The following is a 24,161-nucleotide window of genomic DNA, read 5'->3' on the forward strand; positions in this document are numbered from 1 at the left end:
CATCACCATCGTCATCACTAGTATTAAGAGACTGTCTGAGAATGGCACTAGCCAATTTATTTTGAGGCTATTTCAGGTAGATTAAAATGTGTATGGGACAGGAAGCTCAATCTGGGAACTAAGAAAGCAAAGGAACACTACAGGAACAACCCCAACCCCTCATTCAGGGCTACAGCAGCACTGATGTTAGAGAACCTCTTTATGTGCTTAAGGATGACTGATTTTTATTCTAATAAGTGGATAACATTAAGTCAGTTATACATTATCTACCTCTTTGAGGTCAGTCAGACAAAACAAAGATAAAATATAACCCATCTCCTTAAATAACTATAGGTAATAGGTTTATATTCAGAGAAAAGCAACAAAGTTGGCGTTCACCCTGGCATGTTACATTAACAAGCCTTATATTCTTAATATATTTTCAATATGACTTACCAAAAAAGTACATTTCATAAAGTGCCTACATTAAAATTTTTTTTAAAAAAAAGGAAAGAAACTTATTTTTAACAAAACATTTTATATACCAAAAGCCTCTTTGTCCTAGTACCAAGACGTTATAGGAACTTCCAGAGTAGTAGGGAACATACACATGGGGAGAATAAACCTTGATGTAAATGTGAATTTTTCCACTGTTGGAAAAAAAGTTAAGCTATTCAGATTTGTCCTGATGCTGTATGCATAATGTCACTGCCATGAGAAGAAATGCATGAAATTTAAAAGTAGGAATATATTTATACTGACTTATAGGAGCTGCCCATGCTAATTTGTACTTTGTTTTTCTTCCAGTCAAGTACAAGAAGTGAAAAAAATATATCAGTAACCTTAATTTTCAGTTCTAAACGTCTCAGTTGAACATGATCATAAAGAAAGCATGGCCATCATTCAGGGGTTGCATTTCTTGGAGCTCCTATTCTACTTGCAGACATAATTATTACATTGGTCTGAAGTCTTTTGTGAGGCAAAAGAAAGAAACATGACTTCTTCTTGGGAGTAAAGCATGGTACTAATTTTTGAAGAAGACTCTTCTTCTTAAACCGTCACTTGGATTACTAAAAACAAAGTCATTTGCTAATAACATTCAGTGTGTGCTTCCCAAAATGATGCACATTTAAGTCACCCTTCTGCAGTGAGTTCAAGACTCAGGATATAAAATACACATTCCCACAAACGTACAGGAAGATAACAAATACAAGCATACCTTTGTTTCAGATATCTCAATAAAGCAGATCACACAAAATTTTTGGTTTCCCAGTCCATATAAAAGTTGTATTTACACTATACTGTAGTCTATTAAGTGTGCGACAGTATTATGTCTTAAAAAATGTACATACCGGGCCAGGCGCAGTGGCTCACGCCTGTAATCCCTGCACTTTGGGAGGCCGAGGTGGGCTGATCATGAGGTCAGGAGATTGAGACCATCCTGGCCAACATGGTGAAACTCCGTCTCTACTAAAACACAAAAAATTAACCGGGCATGGTGGCACGCACCTGTAGCCCTAGCTACTCAGGAGGCTAAGGCAGGGGAATCGCTTGAACCCAGCAGGCGGAGGTTGCAGTGAGCTGAGATCGTGCCACTGCACTCTAGCCTGGTGACAGAGCGAGACTCCATCTCAAAAAAAAAAAAAAAATTTAAAAATGCTTTATTGCTAAAAAGAAAATGCTGACACAGAGATACAGAGTGAACATACATGTTGGAAAAACAGCGTCAAGACTTGCTCCCATCAGGGCTACAAAAAACCTTAAAAAATAAACACAATAAAATGAGGTACACCTGTAGTATAAAACCTCAGGTACACTAAAAAGCTAAAGAGAGATTTCAGGAAAGTTGGACATGAAGTGTGAAGAGGGAGAGAAATTGTTTATCTTCTGGGAGAATTTCCAGTGCCCAAGTTGGCCACATGGAAGTCAAAGGGTCTCCTTTCAAATCCCTCTATCTCATCCTTTCTGGGGTCCAAAAACATTGGGATGGGGGGTGGGAGAGGAAGAGTTTTATTTCCAAACCTACTTTCTGGCATTTTCATAAACATTTTTGATGGAGGAAAGCACATATTATCACATACTACAGAATTACATCATACAAAGTTCTCCCACATTGCTTAAAACTTATAAATCAAGATCAAATTTCACAGTATGCATCTGTCAAGTCTAGGTTTTCAATTTCACTGCTGAACTTTTCAAATGCAATTGAATGATCTAAACAGATTTCAGTGAATTTTTTACAAAATTGGTTTGAATTTGAGATCAATTTAGGATAGAATCCTTTCTGTTTCCTAAACTTGTCTTTTCTGTTTTCAGCTGTGAGCCATCCAGATAATTTCTAATACACAGTGTTTAAAATGAGGTATTGTAAAGTTAAAGAAATTCGGAAGAGTTTTTAACATGGAGTCTAAGGATACTGGAATAATAAGAAAAAGGGAAGAGTAGAAAAACAATATTAATCGGTCATTTGAGGGTATGTCAGAAATATTTCAAGGCTCATGACGATTGTCCGTTTTTCTTATCCTCCCCATGCCTGGCTGGCTCCCTCTCTTCTCTAAGGCCTCAGCTCAAAGGTCACATCCCCAGCCAGGGCCTCTCTGACCATCCAGTGGCACCTTCCCCTGCACACCCCCCTCACTCTGTCACCCAAACCACTGGGGCCTTCAGAGTTCTGATCACTCATTTGTTCACTTGTTTTCTGTTACCTATTCATTCATCTGTTTATTAATTACTTATATCTTTATTTTCTGAGCCCCTTAACTAAAATGTGAGGTTTGCGAGGGCAGAATTTTGCCTGTTTATTCACTTCCATATTCTCAGTACTTGAATAATGCCTGACACAATACAGTAGATGTTCCATACACTGTTTTTGAAAGAAGAGTGAAAAGACTCTGTGCCTTCTCCAGAGAAAACTACTCAAGGTTACCTAATTCACCTGCCCACCCAGGAGGCTCCCTCCCTACCTGGCCTTCGCACACTTCTTTCCGGATGCAGCTCTCACCCATTCTTCCTGCAACAGCTCAAATGCTGTCAAGTTCCCTGTTCCCAACCCAGTATTCTGCAGCACATCCTTTCTCCTCTGAACAGCTGGAGTGAGTAAGATTGGGAGCCTGGAGTCTTCACTCTTCTTTCTCAACTGACAACTAACTGGTCCCAAAAGAGATGCCTTAATAACTCTGTGCCTCAGTTTTCTCATCTAAAAATGGGAGAAAACAGAGAAACAAAATAAACTACAGTTTTTGAAAGGATCAAATGGGACCATCTGTGTGGAACACTTGGAAGATTCTGGAAGATAGGAAATGCTAAATATTCATAATTATTCTGATTCCAGCACATTTGAGCACTGTATCAAAATGCTACCTTTTAAAATGTCAACGGTGTTTGTTTTCTTTTTTTTTTTTTGTCTGGTCACACAGTGTTTAGCATAGTATCATATCATGCTCGCTCACTAAGCAATTCAAAAATACTTGTCTGATTGAACTTAAAGTAAAAGGAAATGAGAGATAGCAAAGCAAGGTGACCAAATAGGCGAGTTATTATTTATTAACTCACAAATGATATTTTCCTTGGATTTATCTGGGGAGGAAAACTCAGTGCTTAAAATTGTATACTTTTGCCGGTAAGTTCAACTTAGCTTTCTACTTATTCTCAGATAATGCCTACTTTCGAGTGAACAGGCTTCAAACTTGTTACAATCTTAGTAATTTTTTTCTGTCCCTGAGGAATATTTTATTGGCTGGAAAGCAGCTGAAATGTTGCCTTTTATTTGACTTTACCTAAATGGTAATTCACAGATCTATTGGATTGTTGCCCAGACAATAGAAAATAAAATCAAGAAAAGCTTAAGCCAAGTGATATTCATTTTCATCTTACAGAAATGTAATTAAATATGCAGGTGAAACAGATAAATATTAGGTGAGAAAAAAAGCAAACTCCAGGAGTACACATTTTTTTTAGCTTAACAGGGGACGTGTTGTTGGCTCACCCTCTCTATTCTATAGGATTCCAACCAATTAAACCTCTCCAACTGGTGAGTTAGTGGTGTTGATGTAACGTTGCTTGTCCCTGGACAGCTGAGCTCAGCAATTCCAGTTCCATGTTTCCTTTCCAAAGGATAGCTAAAGAAACATTCACTGGATAAGTGTCATATATTTGCTATGTTTCAAAATATTTAGTTCACATTTTCCTCTATAGCTCTATTTATTGTTCCACAGTTTCTATAGATTGGACTCGTTTGGGTCCAAGTGTAAATTTAAATTAAAAGAACAATACTCAAAGTAGCCCAGAGTAGTCCAAAGGAGGTTCATGGATCTGATTTTCAAAGAAAAGAACTTTTCCACCTTATATATGTATATATTTTAGTCCATCATTCATGTTTAGTCAATCATTCAGTCTATTCTAATCTATTCCTCTTTATTTATTTTCAGTATGGAAGGTTTTTGTTTCCTTTTCCCCTTCCCTTTCTCCTCCTCCTTTGCTCCTCATTTCAACTTGTAGAAACAATGCTTTCAATTGATACAAAGGGAAATTCTTTTACATTTTTAAAAAATGTAACCATAATATACACAACTCTATAACTTTAGTGCCCTGATAATATATCATGGACATTCCTCGAGTTTAGTAGTTAAGATCTAGCTCATTATTTTTAATGTCAGCAAAATAGCCTATAGTATGAATATTTCATAATTCTTAACTATTCCTCTGATGGATAATCAGTATGCTTTCAGCTTTACTTTCCACAAACAAGATGGATATTAATATTTTTGCTCATGTCTTCACGTATGGGTACCTTTAGTTCTATAGGGTAAATTCCAAAATATAAAACTATAAGAGCAATGGAACAAACGTTTATCTATATATAGATTAATGCATATTAATATTTTTCTATATAGAGGTATAGATGTTGCCATAATGTTTACTTCATCTCCATTTAATCCCATCAGCCTAGATTTTCGAATGGAAATTTTTTCTTAACACTCAAAAACAAAAATTATACCTTGCTTTACTCAGAATACTTCACCTAGAAAGGGAATGTTCCCCAAATTGAACCCTGTTTCATTGTTACCATATTATTTCAAGGATAATTTCCTACATGTTTTAGCAGCCCATGTTCTGATTTTTTTTCTCACATCTATGACAGAATAGTGTGTGGGCTTTTTCCACCACAAGAATGAACATATTTCTATACTCAGTTGTATTTGGTAACATCAATAGAATAAAGCATTATTAATCATATTCCTATTTAGACCATTTACTAAGACTCATTTGTTGCTGAGATTTTATACTAAGTCAAATCAATCAACTATTTTCTTTGCTTATTTTCAAATACAAGTGTAGATACTATGCCAGCAAGATTTTCCTTGAATTCATGTTATAATGCACAATATATATAATGGGTCTGTTCTTCCAAAACAAAGGTGAGAAATTTTTTTTGACGTTTTTGCCTGGAACCAACGGCTTATTGGCTAGTCACTCAAGTAAATTTGTCTGACTTGGGCAGACATAAAATGTGCCTAGTTGATACAAGAATATTTTTAAGAAGAAGAAAATAAAGAAAAATCTTTGGATCTAGAAAAGATCATTGCTTTTTTATTCATCACCAATCAACATATATTATTTTATATAATTCTCTAATCGCCTATGAGGTAAGTATTCACAGGTAAGAAATTGAGGCTGAGACATTAAGTAGCCTGCTCAAGGTCTGACAGCAAGTAGGAAAACCCAGATTTTACCCCATTATCTGTCTGATTTTGAGGTGCATACTCTAAACACTAGTATATCCCCAGATCCCTGTATAACTTGACTTATTGACCATCACTCATTTTTATCCCAACCATTTTTCCTCTCTCGGTTGTAAGTTACATGTCAGTCCCAATCAGCAGTAAACAAAGATGTAGATGTGAAGGTAAAGTTCTACTGGCTATAGTATTTACGCACAACAGGAGTGTTTGACTTAATGCGAGTTAAGGCCTCTGGTCTACTCTTGGAGGGGAGAGCAGGCCCCTCTTCTGAGGCTGAAGGTCTCCTAGAATCTCTGGCGGTTGGTGGCAGGACCATTTTCCACGGAAAAGTTTTCAGCCTCAGACTTCATCTTTCTGTGACCAAAGATATTTCCACTCTGGTTTATTAAACCTACTCAGTCAAAGTTAAGTCAATGTTATATGACCTGCCGAGTGAACAAACACTTTTCTCCCCTTTTGTTTCTTTAACCCTGAGGCTTATTTGGGAAACTAACACCATTTTTCTTTGAGATTTCCAAAAGGCACACTGGAAAGTACCTCAAATGTCTCACGCTTAATAAATTCTTCATGGGGGTGGAGAAGTGGAGCCAGGGGTAGTCACATTCCCATCCTGGTCGTATTAAATTAGGATTGTTCTTGAACAATTTGAGCATTGATAATTCTAGAAATTTTTCAACAGTAGAAAATGTAAGCAAGATTCACATCATCTTCAGAGGCAACATGTTTTCTTCCGTGAGCTGTCAGGAAATACAAAGCCTTTTGTAGTTTAGTATGTAAAACTGTAGAGGGGTTGTTTCATTTTTTTGAACACAATGACTATAATGCCATTGTGTATGTAACTGTAAATTGCCTAATACCATTTTCTCCTTTCTCATAACATGAGGTATTTTTAATGTATTGATATATGTATATGAAAACACATCCTATTTTAAGAATTAATACGGAAAGAGGCCTAATTTGGAGAAGTTCTGGATGAACTTCCAGATGGATTCCTCTGGGGGTTGGGGGAGGCTCTTCGTCAATGGCAAGAGAATCTTTTTCTCAATTATTTGATTGCCATTCAAGCCTTTCGAGGAGGAAATAAGCCCCACACGTGGCGTGTAGTTATTGCACACAGAGGCTAAGACTGAACCACTACCTGCTGGTCCCTTCACCAGCGTTACAACCCGTTCCTTGCAAGATAGGCAGGCCGTTAGCCAAGCCCCAAAGCCAGCAAACCCAGACACCTGAAGCTGGCGCTGTGCCAGAGAGCGCGCGACGCCAGCGGCTTGGAGGGAAGGGAAGCGGATGAAACCACAGATGTGCAGCGAGGGTCTTCTCGTCTTAGGAGGGTGGCCAGTGTGCTCAGCTCTTGCGAAGGTCGCTGATGCCCAGCGAAAGACATTCCCACACGTGCACGCACGCAGAGTAACCCGCGCACACTCACACACACCAGTTTCAGAAGGCACCCTACATGGCAACCTCCTTGTCCCAAGACTCCCCTATTTGGGGGCACATTCAGCAAAACAGACCAGCGCTTCCTCTCTTTACTCATCTTCCAAGTTTCCAAACCTGAGACTGGGTGACTCTTGCCTAGGCTCACGGATACAGCCTTCCCAGTGTTGCACTGGGACCCTAGGGTAGCCCTGGCGTGCCCAAGAGATGCGCAAGCATCTCGCGCCTTCCAAGCAATCAGCGAGGACAAACGAGGTCCAAATTCGAGTACAATCTGCGGGTTGCGGGAAGATGGGCTCTAGGGCTGCCCGCGAGTGTGGTGGGGGACAATACCCTAGGGCCCCGTGCGCCCTCGCTTTCCCGGGGCACTCTCACCATTTGTAGCCTCTGCCGCGCTTGAACTTGAGGGTGAGCGCAGTCTCCAGGAAGAGCAAGAGGTTGAGCAGCGCGAGCAGCCAGTACCGCGGCTCCTTCTTCACTTCGGTCACTCGCCAGACCCCGACCAGCGAGTGCAGCACGAACAGCAACCGAGTGGCCAGGGCGTTAAGGAAGACCAGTCCCTCCATGCTGGCCCGAGCACTCTGCCTACGGCCCCTTGCCTGCGCCCCCAGGACCCTGCCGGGCGTGCCCGGAGCCCACCCGTGAGCAGGAATATGAGAAGCACTGAGACTTGCTGCTGCTTGTGGTCCCTTCTCACCCTCAGCGCCCGATGCCGGTGGAACTGGTGCGCGGCTCGCCCCTCCCCCAAACTTCCTGAGAACTCTTCAAAGAGGGACGAGTCCAAACCCAGCTTTTCCAGACTGCTGGGTTTTCCAGGGAGTCTGGGGCTGCGCTGCCCTGGCTCCAAGGCGTTATTCTCCAGCGCTGCCCATCCCCCTCCCAATCTCGGGGCCAGTCTCCATCTCTGTCCGGTATCCCCGCCCCCGGGCCTCCGTGAGGTCCCCAAGAACTTCCCCATCACGAGGGGGCGGAAAGAGGAGGGAGGAGGACTGAAGGTCAAGGTGCAGCACAGCCAGAAAGGCGGAGGAGGAGCGCATCTCTGGCAGCTCCTCCTTACTTTTCCACCGAAGTACTTTAATTCACTCACACGTTTCACGCTGTCATGGTGACCCGAAGCCGGGACGCAGGAGGGCCAAAGAATCCAAGCAACTTTAGAAACCCCGTTACTGCCCAGCCTGAAGAATTAAAACTTCCTAGGATCAGAGGCAGTCAGACCCTCTGGGCTTCTGCGAGTTTAGCGCACCTCCCTGGGCCAGTGGGTAACCCTGGTCACTTTTACTACTTGAAGATTCCTTATTGTGCCATCCCCCACCGAACTCCACCCCTGTTGGGTTGTTTTTTTTTTTGTTGTTGTTTTGTTTTTCCTGAAAAAACATAGTGGTAGCAAGATAAGACGGCAGACGGGAAAGTGGAGGAGGAGAGGGATGATAAAACCAGGAATGCGATTAGAAGGTAAAATGCATGCACTCTCAAATTTAAGGACCTGTGCTCTTGAGATCAATGACCATGAATTGAACTCTCCTCTTTCCAGAACCCAACACAAGAAATGAAGTCAGGGTTTCCCAGAACACCTTCATGATTTTTGTTCCCTTGTTTGGTGTCCTACCACCTGTACTACTATTGACTTAACATTTTTCTTTAAATGTCCTCAAATTTTTACTCAAATAAATTTATTTTAAAAAGAAACTTTGTATCGCTTGTAAATGGAAAGCCTGTATAATTGGCTATAGTTGGAAGGTAATTACAAAAATAGCTAAAATATGATGAACTAAGTTATTGAAATCTCTCTAGATATTAATTAGTGCCCTCCAAAGCCCTGTGCCTCAAACTCCCTCTTTCTTTGTTATAAAGGGAGATATAGAATTAATTAGTCATATTACTATAATACCAAGCAGGAATGCTCCCTTGACCGCATTAGTAACATTGAAAGAAAAGTGCAAAGGGAATATCTTTCCTGGTTAGGTTTAGTCAGGTTAAAATCACGTCATACTTTTCTTAAAATCAAGTTGAAAAATTGCTAATTATATGATTAATGTCTCCATTAGGTGAGAAATATCTAACTGCTCACAGAAGCTTAGAAGTTATTTCTGATACTGAAAGCTGAGAGAATTTTTGTTTTCTCCTGTGGGTCAGCATTCTCCCACATCTTACAGGAAACCCAGCGATGATTTCCTGGTGCAGTTTATTCTAGTTTATAGTGTCCTTCAATGTTGGCTGATGACACAGTGACCACACGCCATTCAGTGAAGCGGAAGAACATAGTGTGACAGAAGAATGCTGTGGAAGGAAGCAGTGTGCTGTGGGGGTTAGAGCCCAGCACCAACCAACCAGCTGACTTAGGCGGCTCACTAAGTCACTTAGTAGTATTGTGCCTTTTGTCCTTCTGTAAATTTGGTACTAAACCTATCTACTCACAGGGTCACTGTGGGGATCAAATGAGTTAATCCATACGAAGGGCCTGTCAAGTGGTAAATGCTTAGTAGACATCAGTGATTATTGGGAGGACCAAGAAAGTTACGCCAGGGGAGCTGCTCTTCGATGTACTGAGACAAGTAATAACAGGATTGGAGTGGAGCAACATGACATTCCTGTCAAAAAACCCCAGATGAACATATCTGGAACTGAGCAAGTTGAGTTTATTACTTTTTTAGGGAGGGGGCACACTCCATGGGCCACTGTGGGGCGTCTCAGTATGAAAGTGTTAGAAAGGTTAAAAAGCATTGGAGATAACTTATTTGACATGATTTGGGCTTGACTTAGGTGATTTGGGGGCTTACAGAAGTGGGGCTTTACTTTAGATGGAATGCTATTAGGAAGCGGGGTTAATTTTATGTTGGGTATGCTGATAAATCTAATATAGAAAGGGATGTTTGTGGTTTGTACAATATTCATGTTCAGACATAATTTTGGAGCAGTCCTATTTGATCCACCATGATCTCAGAGTGGCCTTACCTGATGTTTTGTAAAACTTGTATGTTAGGATACCAGTGCTTGACTGATGGTGCCAGACCACTTGCTTGCGGTCAGGGGTTGTTTTTCTCTCTCTCTCTCTTTTCTTTTTTTTGAGACGGACTCCCGCTCTGTTACCCAGACTGGAGTGCAGTGGCACGATCTTGGCTCACTGCAGCCTCCACCTCCCAAGTTCAAGCCATTTTGTGCCTCTGGCTCCCGAGATTACAGGAGGATGCCATTATGCCCGACTAACTTTTGTATTTTTAGTAGAGACGGGGTTTTACTGTATTGGCCAGGCTGGTCTCAAACTCCTGACCTCAAATGATCTGTCCACCTCTGCCTCCCAAAGTGCTGGGATTACAAGTGTGAGCCACTGCATCCAGCAACTTCTCTCTTTCTCAAGCCTACTAGGAAGGGATCTCTAGGAGAGCTTTAAAAAAGGGAAGGCAGTCAGTCTGACATCTTCCAATCATTTCTTGTTCCCTATTTTGAAGGTTCAGAAACAAATTAGGTTCTGTCGTCTCTGGATCTGAAAAACAAAATTGTCATTAAAGAGAATTAAAGTTGATTTCTTCTTAGTTTTCTCCTAAGTCCATTTTAAAGACTAGAAGCTTTCAGAAATATCTTAAAACTGTCAGGCAAATAGCCCAATATTTAAACAAGAGGAAAAAAATAAGCAATTTTAAAAATTTACTCTTCTTGAAAAAAAGCAATCTCAGTTGATGCACCCAGGTCTTGTGGTACAGGCTGGGGTTGCACTAAAATGCAGCCAGCTTGTTCCACTACCCCAGGAGGCAGCTATCAACAGGTCTCCCTTCCCTTCTGAATGCAAACTGAACATAGTTGTCAGGATTTTCTTTCAATTTGGGTGATTTTGGCTACAAGGAAAAGACTTTCTCAATTCACTCACGTAAAAGGAGTTGTTATTGGAAGGGAATGTGTGGTCTAAAAATGAAGATGGAATCTCTCGGACTGAAGAATAGGAGGTAGATGAAGACAGGGCCTTGGGAACTGGGAGCTGGGGACAGCTGTGGACTTGGGTGGCAGCAAGGATCTCAAGGTTGCAGTTTCCAGACCTTTGTACAGCAACTCTCTGACACTCTTGTCTTCCAGCCAGATTTCTCCACTCTGAATTCAAATTATTGAGATAAGGAATTCAACTGACTTCCTTCAATTCTAAGTATCAAGGTCACACTACGGACCACAGAGCAGGCTACTGACTGAAATCCAGTCATCGGCTATCCCTATGCAAATACCAGTTTAGTGTTGTTTTGTTCATCCTTCAACATAAGATTCTGGGCAGCAGAGTTTAAGCAGGGGAAGAATGGGCATGGCAGGTACATTGATATGTGGAGTACCACGCAGCTGTGGGATGACATGTACACATCCTACACTTATGATGCCAAAGATGCCCCTCCCTAATATTATTGAAACTTTGTGCGTGCATGCAATTATGCACCCAGCTATGGTCTCCCAACAGGGATGCAATACAAAGTCACATCTGCATCCAGAGGCCACCAAAGCTGTAGACTGGTCACAGAAGCTGCAATCTCCTGGCAATCTTCATTCCTCCCTTGGCTCCATTTAATCCTATTCAGGCATTACTTGTATACATAAATGTGTGTGTGTGTGTGTGTGTGTGTGTGTGTGTAATACAATGCATGAAAAAACATAATATACTACAGGAATATATATCTATTCCCCAGAGGAATCATTCACAATTAACATTTACATTTTTTTCTGATGATTAAAATTATACCTTTAAAATTATACATTATATTCCTCTATTTCCTGATTTACCAATTTACGGAACTTGATTTTTCAGTTTGAAACTTGGGGAATCCATTATCCTGCAATACCTTCTTCCTTCCTCATTCCACCTGTACTACCCAAATTTGTTAAAATTATTGTCTGTAACATTCTATTCTCCAGCTATAATTAAGCCTGCATACTGTGTCTTCTCAAGTGGTTTATTCTAAAAATTGAAAGTCAACAAACAATATTTAAAATATATAATTATTACTCAATGTATTTTCAGATATTTTCAGATTCCATTATTTTCTAGAATGCAATGTTACTGAAAAGAAATATGTTTTATGTCACATTGTTTTCTTTGTGTAGGTAAGTATTTTTTTTGAATCTCCAGAAATTTTTAGAATTTTTTTACCTTGGAATGTTTATCATTTGACTGCATCTAGATAGTGGACATTTCTTTCATATACCCTACTCAACACAGTAGTCTTGCGTCTTTCGGTAGAGAGTCAAATCTCCTTTTATTATGTCTTTGATCTTTTTTTCTCCTTCATCGTTTCTGTCTTCTCCTTCTGGAATACCTTATATTTTTCATCTTCGTATTTTTCATCTATGTTCTTGTAGTTTCTTACCTTCATCTTCCATATGTCTAAGTTAGCCTTCGGATTATTTCATTTTATTGTTGAGCTCTGTAAGTGATTTTTTGTTGTTGGTGGTCAACTTATTTTGTAATAAGCCTTACTTATTAGTGGAGAATTTTTTTACAGCATTTATTCTTGTCTGGTGGATGCAATACCTTTTTGTCTTCCTGAATTATTTCTGTGTTTACTTGGTTTGTTGCTCAGTTCCATCCTTTACATCTAGGGTTTTATAACATGATGGTTCTCAAATACTCTGATGACCTTTTGTTGTTCATTTATATTTACAAACCAAGGACTGGGCTGGTTACAGGACATATTTGAAATAGGTATATGAGTTGCTGTTTATTTATTAAATGGAAGAGCTGGCTGTGGTCCTGGATACTTGGGCAAGAAACACTTGTCAGGTCAGCTTCCCTAATGGGTGCAATGAAGAGGAACAGGCAGGGGTGTCAAGGCAAGGAAGGTTCCTCTGGGAGCTGGTTTTTAGTGCATCTCATTCAGTCCTTTGTAGAGCTGCCTTGACTTCTCTCTTCTACACCATGCCCTAGTTCTGGCTGCTGTGAAGATCCATATCTACCCATAACAATGTTCTGATTCTACCCACACCCTTACTAGAAGCCTCACAGCCCACCCAACAACTTTTCTTTAAAGAACACCTCTCAGGTTTTAGCTTGGGGGCAAATATCACTAGTGACAGCCTCTAAGTAAAGAAGCAGAAATGATCTCCAGACATTTCAATTGTTCTCAATATATGTGTTGAACAAACACCTCAAGAATTACTGCTCTTTGTACTTGCAGGCTGTGACTTTAGCTTCTTAAGGAGTGCTCCTAGAAGGAACTGTGCCCACCTTGACTATCTCAGTCTGTTTTCCTCTGCACTGGTTTTTCCGTTGACCCAATCCTGTCTGTATTCTGTCTCCCTGGATTTCCTCAAAAAGGAGGTTCACCCTCTCATGCTTTCTAATACTGCTTTTATTGTATCTTTTTGGATTTTCAAAATCTGTTCTTCCATTTCAGAGGTGAAATCTTAATTCCCAGTTCCCAATTTGAAACAGAAAACTCACAGGTTGCTTTACTGTTCGAAATGTGTGTATTAAACAGGAGAAGGAATTGTAATTATTTCACATTATAAAATAACAGGAAGGAAAACAGAACTTTATTAAGCTAGTAATAACTATCATAATTACTCATTTTTAGAAACTAATAAAAGTCAATGGTAGTGATCAGTTTTCAGACACTTCAACAGCTAACAAGGAATAGGAATCTAAAGTGCAGGTGGAGGATCTTGATGAGGCCACTTTCTTCAAGAGTTGGCTCTACTTCTTATGTGACATTTGGAAAGTTACTTAATTTCTTTGAATTTTGGTTCTCATTTATAAAAACAAATAATGATAGACTGTCATGTCTATTATTAGGATTAAATTAACTGATACTTCAAAAGTGCTCAGAAAAATGTCTGGAATAAAGCAGGTACTCAGTAAATATTTGTTGAATAAATAAATAAATAAAGATAGAAGTAAGGATTGGGTAAACAACACCCAAAACAGAAAGGTATAATTCCCCAGCTGGGACCATAGCTGAGTATTCTAAGGCCAGCTGCTTGTAAATGCTTGGGCTAGTAAATGTCATTTGTGTGAGCCCAATGCCTCACTCCATCACAAATAAGGGAGAACACTGATCAGTAGAAACATTTGATCATCTTCTGTGATGATCTAAATTTGTTCAAATAAGCCTAAGGTTACAGTTACAGTATGAAGATAACATGAATCACTAAATCATGAACATTCCTAGCCATAGCAGCTCTAGAGTGAGTTGACACGGAAAGTATTGTAAGATATTGCTTCATTTATGTATAATTTAGAAGAGGCAGTCAGGTGCTATAAAGGAACCAGTGGGGTAGCAGTCCCAACACCTTAATTCCATCCCAGCCTCAAGATCCCCCTTTGTATAATGGAGCTAAGGATGCCAATCTTGTCCATTTCATGATCATTAAAAGAATCACATGAGGTAATGATTATGAAAATGCTTTGTACATTGAGGTCAAGGTTAATATCACCAGTGATAAGTCATGTTGATAGCACGCACCTTTGTTATGATGTTATGAAAACAGCACTTTACCTCTGTGATCTTCCTCCCAAAATCTCGTCGCCCTTGTTTAACATGAGAAAAACATTACACAAAGACAAATTGAGGGACATTTTGCAGAATAACCTACCAATACTCCTCAAAACCATCAAAATCATGAAAAACAAGCAAAGACTGAGAAACTCTCAAAGACCAGAGGAAACTGAGGAGACATGATGACTCAATGTAATGTCGTCTCTTGAATGGGATTCTGGAACATGAGAAGGACATTAGTAACAAAAAATAGTGAAATCCGAATAAGGCCAAGAGTTTAGTTGGTAATAATATACCAGTGTTGGTTCCGTATTTGTGACAAAAGTTATGTGATAATGTAAGATGTTAATAAGAAAAATAAATGAAGAGTACATAGGAACTCTGTACTATTTTTGCAAATATTTCATGCAAATCTAACTATTATAAAATTTAAAGGTTTATTTTTTAAAAGTTGATAGGTAAATATAACATTTTATTTAGTTCTTTAATTTTATTTCAAAGCAGATTATACATTTAAAAATAGACTTCAGAAATGTCAGATAAAGGAATTACGTGACATTTTAAGAATACTTTTCAAGTACCATAATCAATTATCTTTCTGCTGCCTTCCATGAAAATAGTCTGTTCTATGATTGTTGTCATCGATAAAAATCATTATCTCAGTGCTAAGGGGTCCACAGAGCTTATCTAGTCCAATCTTATCACTTTACAAACTGAGGCCCAGAAAGGGCAGGTGACTTTTCCAAAGTCACAGTCTATTTCATTTTTGGCAGCTTTATGAATGTGAAATAAGAGATATGTTTATTATACCCAAAATACTAGAAAAAAATGAGTTTGTGTGTGTGTGTCTGCCAGGAAAGCTTCAAATGTGAGTGTGTGCGTGTGTGTGTGTGTGTGTGTGTGTGTGTGTGTGTGTAAAGCTCCAAGGAGTCACCTAACCCAATTATGGGACTGGCCTTAAAGAGCCCTTCTAGAAAGAATGACCACTTGCGATGCCTTAAAAGATGAGGAGAGGCTTCACCAAATGGAAGGAAAGGGGGAAGGGATTCCAGGCAGGAGAAGGGATGTCTTGTCCTCCAAGATTGCAGGGAGGAAGGAAGGGTGAGGCTTTAGATAAGGGAATGACTAAAGTGAGACAGGAAAATGATATAGGTCAGGCCTGATGATCCCAGTCATCATAGTAATAGGATATGAGACCATGTGCTGATAGTGAAGGGTGGGCATTGGGTGGGAAACTAGAGGAGAGTGGTGAGGATTTGAGCTTGTCTTTGAAGATAAAGGGTAGAATCTAAGCAAAGGTAAATAAAAGGCTAATGAATAATTCTAAGCTTGTATTAACACCATCATATAGGGATATGCAATTTCCTCTAGCAACCTTCAGTTGTCCAAGTATAGAAAAAGTGGACTGTGGCATTCATCTAGGATTCAGTTTTCTTGGGCAAGGTCAACGGAGTATGAAGATCTAAAGGAACCAAGGATGTTGATATCAGCTTTTCTGAGATCAGCTGTAAAGTCCAGGAGGAGTAGAACAAAAAAGAAAATGGAGGAAGTCAACTGACTAGAAGAAAATAGAGGCAGCAAGAAATTGGATGTCTCTAGAATGACCAGGGAAGGTAAAATCTCTTAAAAGTAAATTTGGTAGAAAAGGATCCTAATTCATGTGCCAAGCATCTGAGTGAATAAAAGGAGATGACTAGAAGGTTAAGAGAGTCATAGGCTATTAAAGAAGATGGCATCAACTTCAAAAGAGGATGATTCTTACAAAATGGTAGAAGCTCAACTGGGTGCCAAGAGAATACATCCTGGGATGGTGGAGGTACAGATGTTGAAGTGCAGAATTGCAAAGCAGTAGGAGATAAAAGCATGACAAGGAACAATTCACAATTGCAAAGATATGGAACCAATCTAAGTGCCCACTGACCAATGAGTGGATAAAGTAAATGTGGTATGTATACACCATGGAATACTACTTAGCCATAAAAAGAATAAAGTGATACCTTTTGCAGCAACTTGGATGGAGCTGGAGGTCATTATTCTAAGTGAAATAACTCAGAAATGGAAAATCAAATACTGTATGCTCTCACTTATAAGTGGGAGCTAAGCTATGTGTATGCAAAGGCATACAGGGTGATATTCTGGTCTATGGAGACTCAAAGAGGGGAGTGGAGGAGAGTCAAGGGATAAAGAGACTACATATTGGGTATAATGTACTCTACTCAGGTGACAGGTGCACTGAAATCTCAGATTTCAACAGGATACAATCTATCCAAGTAACCAGAAACCACTTGTACCCCCAAAGCTATTGAAATAAAAATATTTTTAAAAACATGCCAAGGAAAGAAGATACCATAGGAATGCATTTTGTTTGGTGACCAAAAATTGCAAAATGGGAAGAATGGTTGAAAAAGCTCCCCTCTAACATGACAGGGAGAGTAGCAGCACAAGGTGAGGGCACAGGCCTTAGCATCAGGCTGTCAGCACTATGTCCCTACAGGAAAGAACCTAAATCTTCTATGCCTCCCTTTTCTCCTTTGTAAGAGCACTATCTAACATGCTACTGTGGCATCAAAGAAGATAATGTGCCTGTACCATAGCGAGTGAGTACCTAATAAATGAGAGCCAATGGTTTTCTTCCCCCAGCTTTCATGGTGGCTAAAGGCTCTAGATAGTCTTGCAAGTCTGTGCAAGGCCTGCACACAGTGGACAGATGGCTAATGACATCCTGGTGTCAGGTAGACAGAGCATCAGTGAGGGTCGGGTGTGACTACAGTCTTTCATAATGTATCAAGTTTGAAATATTCAGATGTCTAATATTTATGCCTATATTGAAAGACAAAAATGATGGAGGTTAACATCTCCAATCATGACTGCAGACACAAAAGACAATTCCCTTTTTGGCCCTGATTGCTCCCCAAATAGCTAATCTAATTCCTGTAAGTAAGGAGGAGGCACATACCTGGCAGAAAATAAAGAGGGGGGAAGAAGTTGAAGTGAGTAAGGGACAGGAGCAAAGAGATGAGAAAAGACTGTATAGAGGCAAAGTTATCAAGCAAACCCACTTGAATTCCATGCCCCTAGGCTTGGATTATGTTTATAAGGAAAGGGTCATTCATGATATCTATGGAGTCTTTAGTTCTCATTATAGCGAACATGTTGGTTATATTTATAAAATAGAATCATAACTACATCTGGAACTTTTACACAGAAATTAAGGTTGACTTACATGCCAGATTGATTTATATTCCCAGATAAGATGGTAAAGTAAAGATTTATTTTACTTTGCACTCTTACAGCGTGGATTATTATTCATACTTTATTTTGCAAATTGGTGGTAACCTAACTGCAGCCAAATCAAGAGTTCACATGCCAAGTTTTGGTCTGAACAAGTTTTGCATCCAATATACACTTGGCCAGAAAAATGAGATAGAATAATAGAAGAGAAAAGAAAGTATTTTATGCACCCTGGAGGTCAAAAACAGATGTGAGTAGGGCCCTTGTGGAGTGTGACTAGTTAACATCTGGTAATCCCTAATGGATTTCACTGTCCATTTGTAAGTTTCCCCCAATGTTTAATTTCAACAACTATTCAGGAACGTAGTGACTTGCACAAAGAATAAAATTTACAGATATCAAAGACAAAGCCAGAAAATTACTCTGTTCTTGGCATCCATCCTTTCTGGGCAAAGACTACATATTTTCTTTCTGTTGATGCTATGTTTAATAAAGCTATGCGATTGGTTAGATTTCGATTGAGCTGAATGTGTTTTGTTTTGTTTCTTTTTATGACTCAGTGACAAAGGGAAATATAAAACCTTCTGCTTACTTAATCAGAGAACTCTGGTTTCTTCTATGTAATTTGAGCAGGAATTGAAAAAAACCATCCCCAGAAGGACTAATTATGCCCATACTCGTGGGAGGAAGACAAGCAAGGGATGGTGAGGAAGGTAGATAATCTGGCCGATTTTCTTCTCTTGGCACATAGTCTGTCAGTTTTCTTGTTCCCTTTCAAGTCACTCTTTTTTGCAGTGGCAATTCCCACAAACTGCAGAATTTGTAAGAAAATTTACAAAGAGGAGCAGAAATTCTGTATTTCTGACCATAAAGGTTTCAAATGCTGAGGGACACACTGGAAATGTTTTGCAAAGTTGATGCAGAAGAGTTATAATTCTTATTGCTAACTGCAACAATTAAGATTAAACATAGTTCTCCATGCCATCCACACACCAATTAAATTAAACGTAATCCAGACATTCCTTTGACAGAACAGGCTACCCACAGAATTGCTAACTTAGTAACAAATTGGTTAGTTGATTACAATTGTGGACCTACTCAATTCCTTGATATTGTTGCCAGGAAACCAAAACTAAATAATCATTGTAATTTTAAAAAAAAGGTACCCTAAAATTAAATATAATAATAAAAAAAAAAAAAGAGAAAAAAAAAAAGAAGAAAAAGAAGAAGAAGAAGAAGGAAGGAAGAAGAAGGAGAAAGAAAGAGGAAGGAAGGAAGGAAAGAAAGAAGAAAGAAAGAAAGAAAGAAAGAAAGAAAGAAAGAAAGAAAGAAAGAAAAGAAAGAAAAAGAAAGAAAGAAAGAAGAAAGAAAGAAAGAAGAAAGAAAGAAGAAAGAAAGAAAGAAAGAAAGAAAGAAAGAAAGAAAGAAAGAAAGAAAGAAAGAAAGAAAGAAAGAAAGAGAGAGAAAGAAACAGGGTCTCTGTTGCCCAGGCTGGAGTGCAGTGGCACAATCTTGACTCACTGCTGCCTCAAACTTCTGGCCTCAAGCGATCCTCCCAGCTCAGCCTCCCAAACTGCTGGGATCATAGGCGTGAACCTCCAATCCCAGTCTAAACCCTTAACATGCTCAGTGGGAAAGAAGCATCTCCTTGGTGGATTTCAGATGCCTGTCAGGGAAGTGAGAAGGAAGACTAGCAGCATGTGTACTACTGAGTTGCCATCTCTGATTTAACCAAAGGAGTGTGTCATCAAAAGATGTTTCCTAAGGTTTAGGAATTTTCCATTCAAGATAAACCCACATAGCAGCAAATGCATGTGTATATTATGCAGTATTAGTAAGAAACTCAATCACATGATGGTGCTTTGTATCTTTACAGGAACTTTTACATGTGCCACGTCATGAGATGCTAAAATGACTCCATGAAATAGAAACATGATATATTTTTATCCCCATTTTACAAATGAGGAACGGAATTTTGGAGCAAATAAATGATTCACCCAAGGTCATGCAGCCAGTATGTTAGAGAATTTAGGAAATATTTCATAGTCACTTGGATATTTTGTAATCACTCAAATTTCTGACTCAAATTAAGAGTCAGAAAACTGTGGGAACTATGGCTGAGATTTTCTGATTCCCACATTTTGCAACAATAAAACATAAACACGACTAACCAGGATACATTTACAATACACATGACTAAGTGACATGTGGGAGATAACTGGCTTTTGAAATGCATGTCTGTATTAATCAGAGTTCTCCAGAGAAACAGAATTAATAGGATTCTACAAACCCGCAGAGCCTATATCCCAGCTTGAAACTGAAGGCTGTAAGGCTGCTATAGTACCAGAAAGAGCCACTGTCTCAGAGTTCAAAGGCCATCAGGCAGAGGAAAAAAGAACACACACACACAAAATAAAAAAAAATAAAGTTGATATTTCAGTTCAAAGGCTGTCAGGCAAGATAAATCTCTTACTTGGAGGAAGGTTACCCTTTTGTTCTACATAGGTCTTTAACTGGTTTGGTAAAACCTACCCACATTATAGAGGGCCATCTGTTTTACTCAGTCTACCAATTCAAATATTAATCTCATTCGAAAACACCCTCACAGAAATACCCAATTTAACCAAATATCTGGGTATCTCATGGTACAATCAAGTCGACACAAAATTAACCATCATAAGCCCACCCTTGTCAACTTGGCACTGTACATGTCTCTGTAAAACACATAAAATGTCCAAATAAGGATAATAACAAGATCATACATCCACCACATTATACAGCTATCCTGCATATAAGCATAACTGCACTAACCCTTTCCCCAGAAGAGGATGCAAACTCCTTGCATGATGGACTCTTCTCCTTAATGTCTCATAACTTAAGTAAGTATGTGGGAAGAATGTTATGAAGTAAATTGTGTCTTCCCTCCGCCATGTATATATTGAAGCCTTATCCCACAACATGACTGTATTTGGAGACAGGGCTTTTAGTAGGGTAATTAGTTTGAAATGAGGTCATAAGGGTGAAGCCCTAGTCCAATCAGACTGTTTTCATAGAAAGAGGAAGAGACACTAGAGGTCTCTCTCTCCCTGCTCACATAGAGGAAAGGCCATGCAGGTCCACAGCAAGAAGGCAGCCTTCTTCAAGCAAGGACAAGAGGCCTTACCAGAAACCTACCCTGCTGGCTCTTGATCTTGGAGCTTCCAGACTCCAGAACTGTGAGAAAATAAATGTCTATTTTTTAAGCCACCCAGTCTGTGGTACCTTGTTATGGCAGCCCGAGTTGTGTAATACGATGACTAAAGCCTTAGCTGGGGTATTTCTCACTATCACAGAAGAGGAAATTTATTTGAAATTTATTTAAAATATATCGGTCCAATTATTGTGTGCATGTTCTAAACCTTTCTGTTTAATTTCCAGGCTGGACAGAGGCCTTAAATTGGGCTTTAAAAAAAAAAAATCAGAAGACATATGTTCTTGGGTATTTTGAGGGCTGGATTATAAATTCCTTTATGTCTTAGGGGAACATTTCATCATGCTGTTTTAAAAGCTGCATGACGAACCTATCAATAGCAGGGAGATGTCAGGAACAGAGAATACATAATCAACAAATTTTCACTGAATGTCTACCATATGCTGAACCTCGGAGATACAATAGGGGTAAAGGCATATGCTGTCCTGCCCTTTAGGTAGTATTCTAGCGAGGGACCTAGGTTGTAAGATAGGGATTGGGTATTGATTCATCTGAATGTTTAAGGTTGTTATGATAAAGAAATTGACTTTTAAAAGCTCATTTGGAGATTCTAGTAGAAAGCACAGCTACACATATAGCCTTAACCTAGAAGAAGATACTGCTCCCTGACTAGCAAAGGTGTTCCCTTTTTCATTTGTCACCTTTGGCTGTAAGCAGAAGTAGCAGATACCATGGCCTGGTTATACTACCATCTCAACATCAAGCTACCAGTTGGGTTATAGAAGACTTGGTTTAGGTCCAGGGAATTTGCAGTCAATGAAGAGCTAAACTACAAACAGTGTCTGGTGTGTGTGTGTGTGTGTGTGTGTGTGTTTTAATTTATACTACACAACCAACTTCCAGAACCCTAATTTGTTGCAAGGCCCCTATGTTTGTAACAAGGTGGTTTCCATTCTTTCAGTAACACTATTTTTTATTTTTACAAAGTCAAAGAGACCTCTTGAAATATTTTCAAGTGTTATATAATATTTTCATGTGTGTTAATATAACACCTTTATGCTGTAAGTCCAAAAGAAAAGTCAAACAAAGGGTGGTCTGTAGCAACACTAAGGTGTTTTCATTTTTCACTGCTCTGCATTCACAGAGTTTGGAGATGACCTATGAAGCTATAAATAAAAGCAATACAATTTTTCTGTAAAACAATTTCTAAACTTTTCAAAAGGTGCAATGTTAGATTCATGTAATAGATTGTTACAGGCTTTCCTTGGGGAAACCACGTTTTTTTTCCCTTTTCTGAATCAAAAGTTGATAATGCAGAAATATTGCACAAATATCATGACAATATCTTTCCTTTTCTTTTTATTGAACATAGTTGTGATTCGAAGAGTAACCTTCTTCAGAAAACTGTGGAGACTTCACAGAAATGGCTGAAGCTATTTGAAGTCTACAAATTACCTAATGGAACAGGTAAGCTTTATGCCTTTAAAATTTTATATATATATTTTATATTTTCTTTGAAGTCTCTGGTACAGAACTTTTCAGCTCGTAATATTTTGTATTGAGCATGAAATTGACTGCTGTTCTCACTGCTTCGTCTTTTCAAAGCCCGCAATGTAGGAAAAAAAAAATCGAATTGTTTTTACAAGCCCCAAATCCAAGAACTATACCAATGCTGCCTTTGCCTTTGTTTCCCACAGAGCCGTTAAAAAAAATATATATATCAACATGGCTTCTACCATATTACTAAATTCTATCAAGTTGGTACCCTTCTAACAACAATAACAACAGCAGATTCCCAAAGTCGTAAGGAGTGAGGAATGGCGAATGGAAACAGTAGGGAGGGAGTTACCGAACGGTGTTACTTTTTTTTTTGTGTGTGTGACGGAGTCTCACTCTGTCTCCCAGCCTGGAGCACAGTGGCACAATCTCGGCTCACTGCAACCTTCACCTCCCAGGTTCAAGTGATTCTACAGCCTCAGCCTCCCGAATAGAGTAGCTGGGATGACAGCTACGTGTCACCACGTCCGGCCAATTTTTGTGTTTTTAGTAGAAACGGGGTTTCACCATGTTGGCCAGGCTGGTCGCAAATCCCTGACCTCAGGCGATCCGCCGCCTCAGCCACCCAAAGTGCAGGGATTACAGGCGTGAGCCACCGCGCCCAGCCCAGTGTTACTTTTTAAGACAGATTCAAGAAGCTTTAAAACTGAGTTGACAATTTAGTCACAGGTAAAAACATACTGCATGCAATTAGCTACAAATTTCTTACAATAAATGAAAGTCTTGGTATGGCAGACCACGCAAACCTACCAAGGCACATTGAGTTATGAATTGAGGTTTGGACATTCTAGCATGGACAGCTCCCTTCCCCCACACTTCAAACTCGTCTACCTCCTGCCTCCCACACACAGACTCCCAGTCCCACCCTAAATTGACCTATTGAAACTTGCGCCGTTGCCCTCAAAGAGTAAGAGGCTATTTATTCTTCCCTAAGCATCCGACTCCTGCACATTCTGAACTAATAGGCACAGCCATGCTCCAGGTTTCTGTAGGATCCATAAACCTCAAAGAGCCTGAATTCCACACGCAGCAAGAATTTAGACCAATGAGGGACAAAGTTAGAAGTTCCTTCTGGAGGAACGCTGAAGAAGAGAAATCAATCACTTACCAAAACTGATGAATGATTCTGGCTCTCAGGCGAGGGAAGAGGGGTCCTGTGCACTCTGTGAGGCTGTTTGTAACCCTCCAGAGTCACCTGCATGCTTTGGGTGAATAGTAAAACTAGCTATCACTAGGAAACAGGGCCACTACGCCATGGGACATAGGCCTTAAGAGTGGGATGTGAGCCAGGCACAGTGGCTCACGCCTGTAATCCCAGCAGATGGGTTACCTGAGGTCAGGAGTTCGAGACCAGCCTGGCCAAGATGGTGAAACTCCGTCTCTACTGAAAATACAAAAATTAGCCGGACTCGGTGGCGCGCCTTTAGTCCCAGCTACTCGGGAAGCTGAAACAGGAGAATCGCTTGAATCCGGGAGGAGAGGTTGCAGTGTGCCAAGATCGCGCCACTGCACTCCAGCCTGGGCGACAAGAGTGAAACTCCGTCTTAAACAACAACAACAAAAAGA

General features: G+C 39.7%; 1 protein-coding gene across 1 annotated transcript in view; it reads right to left on the reverse strand.

The window, feature by feature from the left end:
* Positions 1-8,020, reverse strand: part of TMEM26 (transmembrane protein 26) — a 48,108-nt gene extending 40,088 nt beyond the window's left edge. The window contains exon 1 of the mRNA XM_032138067.2: positions 7,530-8,020. Within this exon, the coding sequence (XP_031993958.1) occupies positions 7,530-7,720 (191 nt within the window). The 5' untranslated portion in view covers positions 7,721-8,020. The remainder of the gene's footprint in view (positions 1-7,529) is intronic.
* Between the last annotated feature and the right edge of the window lie 16,141 nt (positions 8,021-24,161).

This window comes from Hylobates moloch, unplaced genomic scaffold (genome assembly GCF_009828535.3).
Source record: "Hylobates moloch isolate HMO894 unplaced genomic scaffold, HMol_V3 SCAFFOLD_3, whole genome shotgun sequence".
In the NCBI taxonomy this organism is placed as follows: Eukaryota; Metazoa; Chordata; class Mammalia; order Primates; family Hylobatidae; genus Hylobates; species Hylobates moloch.